The sequence below is a fragment of the Protomyctophum bolini genome (assembly GCF_963924005.1).
Source record: "Protomyctophum bolini genome assembly, chromosome: 1".
Taxonomy (NCBI): Eukaryota; Metazoa; Chordata; class Actinopteri; order Myctophiformes; family Myctophidae; genus Protomyctophum; species Protomyctophum bolini.
In genome coordinates, this window is record NC_137862.1 from 14,585,489 (window position 1) to 14,597,795 (window position 12,307).

The 12,307-nt window shown below is 44.4% G+C and overlaps 1 protein-coding gene across 4 annotated transcripts in view; it reads right to left on the reverse strand.

The window, feature by feature from the left end:
• Window positions 1–2,182, reverse strand: part of mtss1lb (MTSS I-BAR domain containing 2b) — a 79,142-nt gene extending 76,960 nt beyond the window's left edge. For all 4 annotated transcript variants that reach the window (XM_080764291.1, XM_080764290.1, XM_080764289.1 and 1 more), the window contains exon 1: window positions 1,574–2,182. In XM_080764291.1, coding sequence (XP_080620417.1) covers window positions 1,574–1,642 — 69 coding nt within the window. In that variant the 5' untranslated portion in view covers window positions 1,643–2,182. The remainder of the gene's footprint in view (window positions 1–1,573) is intronic.
• Window positions 2,183–12,307: the final 10,125 nt, after the last annotated feature.

The window sequence follows — 12,307 nt, forward strand, 5'->3', positions numbered from 1 at the left end:
GATATTTAAAAATCACACCTGTGTGAAGTGAGTGGCGCTCTTATCATCGTACATCATCATACATCATCTCAATCCGGCCAAATATGCGTCCTCACCTTCGTCATCAATGTTTGTGTTACGCAATGTTTGTTTGTGTTTAGACAAACACTCAAAATTGTCCATTCATTGTCGATGGCATTTAATGTTTGTGTTAGGAGAAAATAGCCGATTTGCTTGTCTACATATGACGTACATTTTCCTTTCAATGTCAATGGCATTTAATGTTTGTGTTTCCACAAAAAGCCGATTTATTTCGGACACATATGACGTAAAATCTCCTTTCATTGTCAAATGTGACACAAGTTCAGGAGAAAAAAACTGTGGCGCCCCTCAAAAATAGAGAGCGAGAGACTAAAGTAAGGTGTGAATAGTTGACTTGCCTGACATGCAGACAAATAATGCAGAACAGCAGACAGACGGACAAATGGACATAGTAGGATGACAGACGGCTACAGGAATAGACAACCAGACTGTGACACCCGTGACCCGCCCAGAAGACGATATACAGGGCAAATAACAGTGTGAACTGAAGAAGACAGACATAGCCCTATACGTTAATGGTAGGTAGTCAGTCAGGCACACAATAGGGATAAGGAAATACTGACACAGACAGACAGACAGACAGACAGACAGACGTATAATGGCAGGTAAGAGAGAGACAGGCAGAGAGACAGAGACAGGGACAGGCAGGGAGAAGGCATGGGTGTCTGACGGCTGTCCACATTCTCACGCTTTCATGTCAGCCTTGGAAATCACTCTGACAGAAAATCAATGACGCTGCACTCTGTCTGACTGCTCCACCACCATACAGTCAGCCAGCCAGTCAGTCAGTCAGCCAGCCAGTCAGCCACACTTCTCTGAACAGAGAAAACCACGCACGGCGATTCTGAGTAGCCTACTGTGTACACGAAGCCGTGTCTGTCTGTTGTCATGCTTTGCTTTATAGTCAATCAGAGGTTGCTGAAGACAAGTGATGCGACTCATGCGACGTAGATTAGCTTGCCTTCCATACAGATGAAAATGCGTGCGTGAGACATACTGACATAGCATAGGCCGCCTACATTGTAGGCTACCAGACAGTGCCACATACACGCACAAAAGGCACACGGCACACACGCGCGCGCAGCACACACGACATGCGGTGATAGTAATTATCCACGGTTCAGTGTCGTGGAATTTCCCGGAGCTGTACCGCTACATGAGCAGGCAATCTGCTGGACAGGTTTCACCACGCACGCAAACGGAACCACCTAAACGCCGCATAGCCTAGGCTGTACCCTTATAACCGTCAGAGAATGGCGATGTCATGTAACCGTCTAACAAGCGACGCCCTGGCGCGTTGTAGGCTCATTAAGAACCTTTTATCTGGAATACATTAAAAAAATGAATCGACCAGAATGCATGCAATTGCAAATGTAGGCTCGGCTACTCCTCCAGGTTGACTGCAGGGTGATGATCCATATGACTGTGAGCATCCGTTTATATCACCAGGACGATCGATTGTAGGTTCCCCCCCACACCCCCAGCAGCTTACCTTCATGTCGTTGACAATCGCCTGGAATAGTCCCCCAAGGGCCCCGCACTCCTTCTCCACCGTCTCCATATTGGCGAAATTATCCACCGTGTACCGAATCTGCAGAGGCACGCACTGACAGCGCGCCACCAACACCCCAGTGAAATGAAAACGTATTTCCACAGACAGCAACGATGTGTTCTCTCCTCTCTCTCCGACCTCAACCAATCCTGCGGTGTGTAGTCCAAGGCCACGGCAGGAGGGGATGGAGATCAGATAACGGTATTATAGCGAGAAGAAAATATTTTTCGAATTATGCCTGTCTGGCTGCTGTAGCCTAGGAATATCGCTTCGCTCCTGCAGACTGCCTGGCACAAGCAGGGAGAGACAGAGGGATGATGGTGAGAGGGGAAAGGTGGGTTTGTTCTCTCTCTCTCTCTATCTCTCTCTCTCTCTCTCTCTCTCTCTCTCTCTCTCTCTTCTCTCACTCCTTCCCCATGCAGCGCCGGTTGGGTCTCCAGCTAGCGCCCGAGACTGGCGGCGAGACGTACAGACCGTGGCACCGCGACGTTAACGTTCATCTTCGCGTGACGAGCGCGACGCGAAATCGGCGAGGATGCATGAAAGGCAGCGGCGAGAGAGAGAGAGGAGAGCGCAGCATTTGGAGCGATGTATCACTATGTGAATGAGGGAGGGAGGCGTGTATCGTCGTCGTCGTGTGTGTGCGTGTGTATGTGTTTGCGTGCGTGCATGTAGGCGGGCTGTGATTGGTGCGCAGGCGGTGGGCTCAGCGGTGCGGGGATAGCAGCCAGTAATACGATCCATGGGAATCAAAAAAGAAGGCTGGACAACTCTGGACAGCCTGTCACATGGCCCCGCGCGCGCGAGCACACACACAAGCCCACAGCCACCGGCCACCCCCATAAAATGTAATAGGCCAAGGGGGTAAATGTCAGAGCACATATGAGTTCAACACCCATGTGTTTTCAGGTCTACAGTTCATTTGGTCATAATGGTCATTGAACAACAACAATACAGAGGACTGGAGGAAGTGAGGAAACTGACTCCTCATCCTCAAGTCCTAATGCCAATTTAAATGACCAACATGAAAATAGATGTTAAAGTATGGTAGTAGGGAGGGAGGGTTCAAATTACAGAACACCAAACGCAATGAGAGGTCATCTGTCTTTTTGACCATGTGCCCTAGATCTACAGTATATCTGACTGTCTACTCTGACTGACTGTCAGAGACACATATACTTCCCACAGATTACAATCACCCAAGGAGAGTTTGAAAACATACTAGGCTAATGACAAGAAAATCCCATATCTGCTAGGCGAAGTACAACAATGTGAAAACAGCAGTAAGATTTGTGAGCTGCTGTGATATCAAATGGAACACAACCACCTAAAAGACTACTAAAGTGTATTCCTGCACTATCTGCACCAAGTGACCTCGGAGATTGGAGATTGTGACTTATGTTTGTATGTTTTCTCATGCCAATATATAGCCCTTTGTAATTTAATTGAATTGACTGTCTGGCTGGCTCGCTGACTGATTGACTGACTGACTGGCTGGCTGACTGGCTGGCTGACTGACTGACAGGCTGACCAGTTGCACTGACTGACTGACTGACTGACTGACTGACTGACTGACTGACTGACTGACTGACCAGTTGCACTGACTGACTGACTGACTGACTGGCTGACTGACTGACCAGTTGCACTGACTGACTGACTGACTTACTGACTGTGGTATGCTATGCTATTTCAGTATGCAGTACACTGTAAAGGGAAAATATTACTTGGACCACTATGCAAAATTGTAGACGGACATTTCATATCCAGAAAATCACATTATAGACATTCAAACTGACTATCTATACCTCTAACAAGCTGCCCACAATTCCATACATTGACCGTGGTTTTGACTTGTTCTTGTCTTAAATGTCTTTCTCTCTCTATCTTCACCAGGCCAAAATCAGCATTGTTGTTAGGCACCGGTTTCTGTTGTGTTTTGATGTTACATCATGCCCATACACGGTGGTCCTTGAGGTAAATCTCGGAGAGATTATGACATGTCCACATATATCCTCAATGAGCAAAAAACTTCAACTTAAAAAATCTAGGCCTACTAGGTGCAGCAATAGAATAGCAACCGATAAAAAAACCCATATAGTCCATTGTGTGTACAGTATACAGTATAGCAGACATGTCTGTGTAAACATAAGTGGCAGACAGTTCCAGTACAGCAGCGGAGTGCCCCTGCAGTCTTATACACACAGAAAAGAACGTAATCCTGTGTTGTCAAGACAGCCTGGCAACAGGCGCTGCTCGATGCTTGTTCAACAGTCTGATGCTATGCTAGCCAGGTGGTATGACTGACTTCGGGTATGGCTTTTGATTCAGCGCTATGCCTAGCCGTGGACACTAGCAGCGTGTGACAGGTTGTGACTGGGCCCTTGCCTGTCCTTGATTAGCTTAGGCTTACCTTTGACTAAACACAGCTTCTTTTCTTTCTAATATTTCTATTCCATGATTTTGCAATCCATTTTTTCACCCAGTGTCAATTATCTAATGTAATCCCTCTGCCAAACTGGGGAGAGCAACAGACTGACCTCATGCTTCCTTCTATGCATGAGGAGTCCAAGCCTCTTCTTTTCACCTGACAGGGAGGAGTTTCCCCGGTTGGACATAGCGCATGGAAGGAACACGTTATTCCAACCAGTTCCTTTGTGCTCCATCAGGTGCCCCGGGTGGCCAGGAGGAGGCAGTATACAGACCAAGATTACTGCATGTTTTTTTGTGAGGGTACCTATACTATACCCTAGGGGACACAGGGAGAACATGCAAACTCCACACAGAAAGGACAACCTCAACACCACTTCTCATATTGATGGACATTTGCACCACCCTCTGTATAGGGCTTTCTGGTGGTGGGGAGTGCAGTTCCCATAGTGTGCGCAGAGAAACTTGTCCCTTTCCACCGCAACGATGAAGATAGGGCCGTGCTCTGTCTGTGGCAGGCCTACATTTGTGAGCTTTATGTCGGGCTTGGCAGGAACTATTTTTGTGAATGCTGAGCTGTGGTCCCAATAAACAGCATACGTACACATTTGTTCTACTCTTCATAGAGGGGATAGCGTTCTGCTTCCTCCTTATACAATATTCCCCTCCGCAACCACCTCCAGATTGTCCAATAAAATGGCAACTACAGATCGAGCGTCTATTTGTGTCCATGTTAGCTATCTTTCACTTCACTCCATGTCTGGCATTTAACTCACTGAAAAACAACATTGTAAATTTAGTTAGTGACCATACAACATGACCACAACCATTGGTTTGTTAACAAAAGCAGAAATACTCACCAAAAGTCTAAAACAAAAAATGTCAAAATATACAGGGTCAGGGTCATGAACAATCTGAAAGTAAGCATGTCACTATGTTGTTGTTTCTTTCTTTTTCAAACCCGACTGAACATAGATGTTTGAAAAGTGAGGTTTCTGTGAAACAATGAGCACTTACATAGGATAGGCTTATACTGTACAGTGGTGGAAAACTGTAATACATAAAAGTACCAATACTGTAATGTAGAAGTACTCTGTTACAAGTAAAAGTCGGCTATTCAAAATGTACTTCAACTTACTTAAAAAGTACAAAAGTATTGGTATCAAAATGTCATTAAAGTTCCAAAAGTAAAACTATGCATTATGCAGAATGTCCCCTTTCAAATATATACAAATCTTTCAAAAATAGCTGATCTACAAGCTCACGATGCGTTTTCAATCAATCAAAACGCATCGTGAGCTTGTATTGAACATAAATGTAAAAACAGCAACAGAGTACAGTACCTAATCAAAATCTACTAGTAACTAAAGTTTTCAAATAAACGTAGTGGAGTAAAAGTACAATATTTGCCTCTGAGATGTAGTGGAGTAGAAGTAAAATTATTTGAAATGCTCAAGTACAAATTCCTCAAAATTATACTTAAAGCTGCTATATTTTGGTATTCAGACAGCCAGCAATGGGTAGAACGCTCCCAAAAAATGTTAGTCTCTGTGACACATCTAGGGGCCACAATCTGCATTCAAAGATTTTCCTAGAAGCTTTGTCATTAGTCGATTTGCCTGTCTACGTCTTGATTGGTTAGTCATTGCAACCAGGTTTTTTTTTCGACCAATGACAAAGCTTCAAGGAACATCTTTGAATGCAGATTGCGGCCCTATAGATGTGTCACAGAGACAAAACATTTTGGGAGCGTTCTACCCATTCCAGGCTGTCTGAATACCAAAAAAATAAAAAATAAAAAGGTCATTAAAATGTGGAAATATTACTGCTTATAGCAGCTTTAAGTGCAGCATTGTCCTTAGTGTGGCTACAGTGACTGAACCTTGCTTTGGAGGAAGCGACTGTGGAGCAGCTGACCTGACAAGGAGCAGCAGAGGCAATGTTCTGCAATCCATAGCAGGATGCACACAGCATGATGCGTGTGACAGAGAGACTAGATGCACAATTGCACAATTGTGCAATTGCGCAAATGTGCCTGCACGCGTGTGTGCACACGCACATACACACACACACACACACACACACACACACACACACACACACACACACACACACACACACACAAACAGGCTAAAAGCGCAGACTAAACTGTCACAGCATGCTAAGAGAGACCTCACATGGGCCATGATGGGAGTGTGTGTGAGAGAGAGAGTGCATGCGTCCGTGCGCCGAGCGTGTTTTACATTCATAATGTTCACCTTTGTGACCTTGACAGTGGAAGTATGACTGAATAAATAAGAATGAATGCATGAATATACCCATCTTGTCCTGGACTAACACTTCCGGTGTGTGTGTGTGTGTGTGTGTGTGTGTGTGTGTGTGTGTGTGTGTGTGTGTGTGTGTGTGTGTGTGTGTGTGCGTGCGTGCATGTGTGTGTGCGCGCGAGAGGGAGGGAGCGAGAGCGAGAGAGAGCACACTTCAATGCATTCGTTTGTGAGAGCTATAGATAACGCTAGCTCGTAACATTGGTAAGTAAGTCTTTTTATTGGTCCATTGATGCGTGTGAATATACAGTATGACGAATGAGTTATCTACAGTAGTATACGACGTAGGTACGCAGGGTGGTCATGAAACCAAGGTTATCTATACCCATGGGTGCTCATGAAACCAAGGTTATCTATACCCATGGTGCTCATGAAACCAGGTTATGTGGGGCTACACTACCCCTCAAGACTAGCCACAAATTTGGCAACCATCCTTATACTAGGAGGTCCACTCCCTTTTCCCTAAACACCAAGGCCCTCATTTATCAACGCGATTTCGGCGATACACCCGAAAATGGGCGTATGCCGAAAACACAATTTTCCAAAGTGACTTTGGACTTTGACGTACGCCACGGGCAAAATTCACGTCAGGTCGGTAGCTGTCGTAAGCTTTGTCTGCACCAGACAAGCGGACCAACATTGTCTGACCAGCTGATATGTCATATGAAATTGGTAGGATATTTCCAAGTGTACAAGCAATTCAAATTGGGCAATTAAAAACAATGTTATACAATTAAGTTAGTTAGATGCTTAACTTGTTTAAGCCATTTAAACAGTGCTTTACTCCATTAGTAACTCCATCACTAGTCACTCCATAAACGTTCATATAATTGACAGCCACCACTGGCTATCAAGCTTTTAGTGTACAGTATGTAACCCATTTCTTTGTCCTAACACAAACATAAAATGCAATTGACAATTTTGAGTGTTTGTGTAACACAAACGTTGCTTAACACAAACATTGATGACGGTGAGGACGCAAATTCTGATTGGCCGGAATGAGAGATGATGGATGATGATGTACGATGATAAGAGCGCCCCTCACTTCACAGTTCAAACAGGTGTGATATATATTTTCGCAAAACATGTGCGGCTGTGCCAGGGCTGTGCGCATCCAAACTTATTCCAATGTGATTGGTGTTATTCACCAACGTAGGTAGATGGGAAACAGACAATGCGAAGGCCTACAGCTATTGATTATTTAATTCATGGTTCAGGTGTTCGTTTACTATTATACAACGGCAAACTCGGTGGCTAGGCTAGCTAGTTTCTCGGGGCACTTGTTGTCGTAGTGACTACATCTGTCATTAAAAAAAAAAGTTTTAAGGGTAACTGTTGTATAATTGCAATATTACACTCGAGGGGGTTGTTTAACGTCATTAATGCGTTGCTTTCGGAACTCGCCCTGCAGGCTCGTTCCTGCAGCATCACAGGCGTGCATTCATTCATTAATTTAATATACAGCACACACTTGGGCTTGCAAGTTGTGTGTGTGTGCGTACAGTATGTGTGTGTGTGTGTGTGTGTGTGTGTGTGTGTGTGTGTGTGTGTGGGGCAGCGAGGCGTGAGGTGTTTAGAAACTCTTTTCTTATTGGCTTTCCACATAAATGCCACGTTGACGTTGGCGTACACCAAAACCCACGCTAGAATTTAAGGCTCTTTGATAAATGAGGGCCCAAATCTCTTGATCTACAAGCTCACAATATTCGCAAGATTCTACCTCAGCTATTTTTGCGAATGTAAACTCCAGAATAGGAAAGCCAGTGTTCATGTGGTTAAAGCATAACAGTAACCCAGGCTGACACGCAGAACAGGATTTAGTCCTAATGGGAGTGAAGTATTATTTATCTTCAACTTCAGTTGTACCGACGTCTGACATTGTTTGGAACAGATGACAAGTGTGAGTGTAGAAGGAAATTAGCGATGGAACTATATGTTTGGCCGATGGCCCTGCACGATTACTGGCTGCAACACTCACGCAATTTCCATGAAGTCCTATCCATGTTATGGCTAGAAGGGATTTGGCTTCATCCTATTCCCCAAACTGCACGTCTTGGACACAACTTACACAAGGGCCAGTAAACTAACCATTCATGAATGTAACATCCTCACAAATTGTGTGCAGTAACATTTTTTACAAAGCCTCCCCAAATCCCCTATCTCCAACAAACACACGTAAATTTCTGCCACAATACATTCTGTTGAGGTGAGTCAAATTAATTCTGAGTGGACGAACGTGCTCCAGCACATTCCTATATTTATGATGCGTATGTTTAGAAAACCACATGGGATAGAGCAGGGTGAGAGACGCAGCACTAAAGAGTGCTTTAATACGTGCAGTAATAGCTCTGGGCTGTGGTTCGAATCAGAGGCTCAAAACCGTCAGCTCTCATTCATCATGACGTCCAATACCACAGTCTGGATGACACACATCAATATATTGTATTTATTATTGTAAATGTATTTAAACTATGAACTTAAAATTTCTTCACTGTATTTTCAATTTATTCAAAGGAATGTGAGATTATTGATCCTTGAGAAAGTCCCTCAGAGCTTCTGGCATTTTGAGCAGTTTGAAAAATGCTTAAACCTGATTTTCTGCCGGGATGTCTGAGCAATTTGTGTGAAATGTTCTACACACAATCTATGGACCATTAACTGAAATCCCAGTTGAAGAGAAGTTTGTACGTGAAAATCTGTACAAAAAATATAACTGCCGCATAACAGGCATAACTCATGCTTCGTCTGTCTGTCTGTCTGTCTGTGGTATGAACATCTGCAATACCATTTGGTGACCTAAAGTGCCACTGTTGAGCAGCCTAAAATGGACTATTGCTTGGTCCTGTCTTATCACTGCAGCTATATTTTGAATTTAGATTTGCATAGATTAAGTTATACATTTTCCATTTGTCTGGAATTTAATGTTTTACAGAGAAATATCAACTTAAGTAGTTAATACAAATCTATTTCTTGGTGGGCAACAAGTGTCATGGAACCGGAGAACCGAGAATTATGTCCACCGTTGATCCACATAAACGAGTTACTTACAATTTGAAAAGTATCATTGCAATGAATTCTGAATGAATATAGTAAGATATACAGTATTATTAGCCTGGTATGGCCAGACAATATCACTGAATATATTAGTTTTAGTTCTGGAAGATTCATCCATGGTTTCCAGGCTATAATATCTGTTTATGAAAAATGATAATTATATAACAGAAAAATACAGCACACAGGTGTATTGTACATGGGTTCACACAGCAATCATCATTATCTTTGCGCATGGTGACTCATTGAGTCACTGCATGGGAGCAGGTGTAGTCTAATGCTGTCTAACCAAAGGAAAGAGTCAAAGGGAGCAGAGACGAGACATCAGTTTGGAGGAGTGGGAGGAGAGTGTGAGAGTGAGATGTGGCAAGATGAACAGTGAAAAACTGAAATGGTGTCAAGGGGAAGAGAGACAGACAGAGAGAGAAAGGAGACAGTGAGATGTGTGGCGTGAGGGTGATCAAGCTCAAGGCATATCAACCAGAAATCTTCAAATACAGCTATCTGTACTCAGAACACGATTGCTTCATTCTGATATTTTATGCATTCAAATCATTTACTGTATTTAAAGGGGATTTTGCATGTAGTGTTAGTGTAACCCTAACCCCTTGAGGGGGGCTCTTGAGGGGGGCTCTGGTTATTTCAACCAGTTCCTTTTCCCTCCATCAGGCGCCCCGGCTGGCCAGGGGGAGGCAGTTTAGAGACCAGGATTACTGCATGTTTTTTGTGAGGGTACCTACCCTAGGGGACACGGGGAGAACATGCAAACTCCACACAGAAAGGCCCTTTTGCCAACCCCGCCTCGGGTATGGGCACTGATGACGCGGAGGAGAGGACACGCCGCCAGAGCCCACAGCGTCCCGAGTGGGAATCGAACCCAGGACCTTCTAGCTGTGAGGTTTAATTCCTACTTTTCAATTCCATAATTAGTACACTTGGTCTGTAGATAAATGTGTATTCTCTCATTCTCTGTGCTCATGTCAAGGTAGCCTGGGAGGCATACCATTTGGGGTTTATGATCAGGGTCCACCAAACCGGAATTACCCCCTGTGGGGCATCATCATTTTATGGCCTACCCAATAAAAGCCTTGATGTGGCATATGAATTTGACACGTTTCTTGTCAAGTATGTCAAGTAGTTTGTTTGGAATATTTTATTCCAACTTGTAGTGACTGGTGATGGTAGTGTTAGAATATAACGTCCATGTACTGTATTTGCCAGAGAATCACTGTGTTGTATGTTGTCATATCGTCAACCTGCATGTCTCGTGATGTGTATCGTATCTCTGTTAAAATATATCATTACACCCCTATAATATGGCTGACCTACAACATCCACAGAGAGTTCAAAGGCTGCTGTAACCACTAGTGTCACAGCAGGTCTGGTCTGAGATGCTTGCTTGAGATGTCTCCTCATTGAAGAACATGTTGCTCAGACTGGCGCACGCACGCACGCACGCACGCACGCACGCACGCACGCACGCACGCACGCACGCACGCACGCACGCACGCACGCACGCACGCACGCACGCACGCACGCACGCACGCACGCACGCACACACACACACACACACACACACACACACACACACACACACACACACACACACACACACACACACACACACACACACACACACACACACACACACACACACACACACACACACACACACACACACACACACACACACACACACACACACACACACACACACGTCAGATGTCAGATGACCATTAAATGTGATGAGTTAGCATTTCCTCCGTGAGGAAGTCGTACAAACTTGAGTAACATTTCTGTAGCTACTGAAAGCAGATGTGCTTTTAATTTAATCCGAGTCTCCCATACAGTGGTGGAAAAATACGCACATTTTTACTTGAGTAAAAGTATGAATACTGCAATATAGAAATACTCTGTTACAAGTAAAAGTCTGAAAATAGCAGACTGCCAGCTCACAATGGGCCAGGATGCAACACATTGGGCCTGATTCTTCAACGCGTTTACGCTGATATAATGACGTGAAGCTAGCGGAAAGGCATTTACGTGGATTTCCCACATTAATTTGGAATTCATGGAAATGGCCGTGAACTTGACGCTCACGTAGGTTGGTCGGAAACTCCGTAAAATCCCACGGGACCTCTTTAGGTGGCGGACGAATTTACGGATATATTCAGAAGGCTTTAGTCTTCATGCTGAATCAATAAATAGTTCCCAAATCGCAGATAAAATATGTAGGCATGTGTCCCGACCCTATAACATTGTTCAGCACATAAAAAAATGATATATAAAAATTGCACTTGTATGCCTATGCATGCATTCTAGAGGCAAGTCCCATAAGGAAACTGCCCCTGCAAGCGACACATTTTTATTTATTTATTAGGATATTTCTATAGCATGCGCGATTGCGCTGCTCACTTGACAGCCTTCTCTAGGCTACTCGCAGTGCAACGCGTTGTGAGCTTGTAGATCGGCTCCCGTGGACTCACGCATGTTAAAAAACAAACTCACAATTATAATAAGAACATAGGCCTACACTTATCTGCATTCTCCACTGTACGAATCCAACATTGTTTAGTGTGTGTTAGTGTTATTTAGTGAGTCAGTTCTCTGACTGTCGGTGTGTGTGTGTGTGTGTGTGTGTGTGTGTGTGTGTGGGGCGGACAGCAGCATGCGGCCGCTGAACAGAGTCCAATCTGGGTGAAATTTACATTGGAAAATTAATATAACGGCGCGGTGAGCCCGGCAAGGACAGAACACGGCCCGGCCCGACTGTTATATGGTCTATCTATGGCATTCTATGGTTCACAGACATGCCGGTCTGACAGACAGACAGCAGTCACGACGAGGGCTATAAATCCACATTATGGCATCA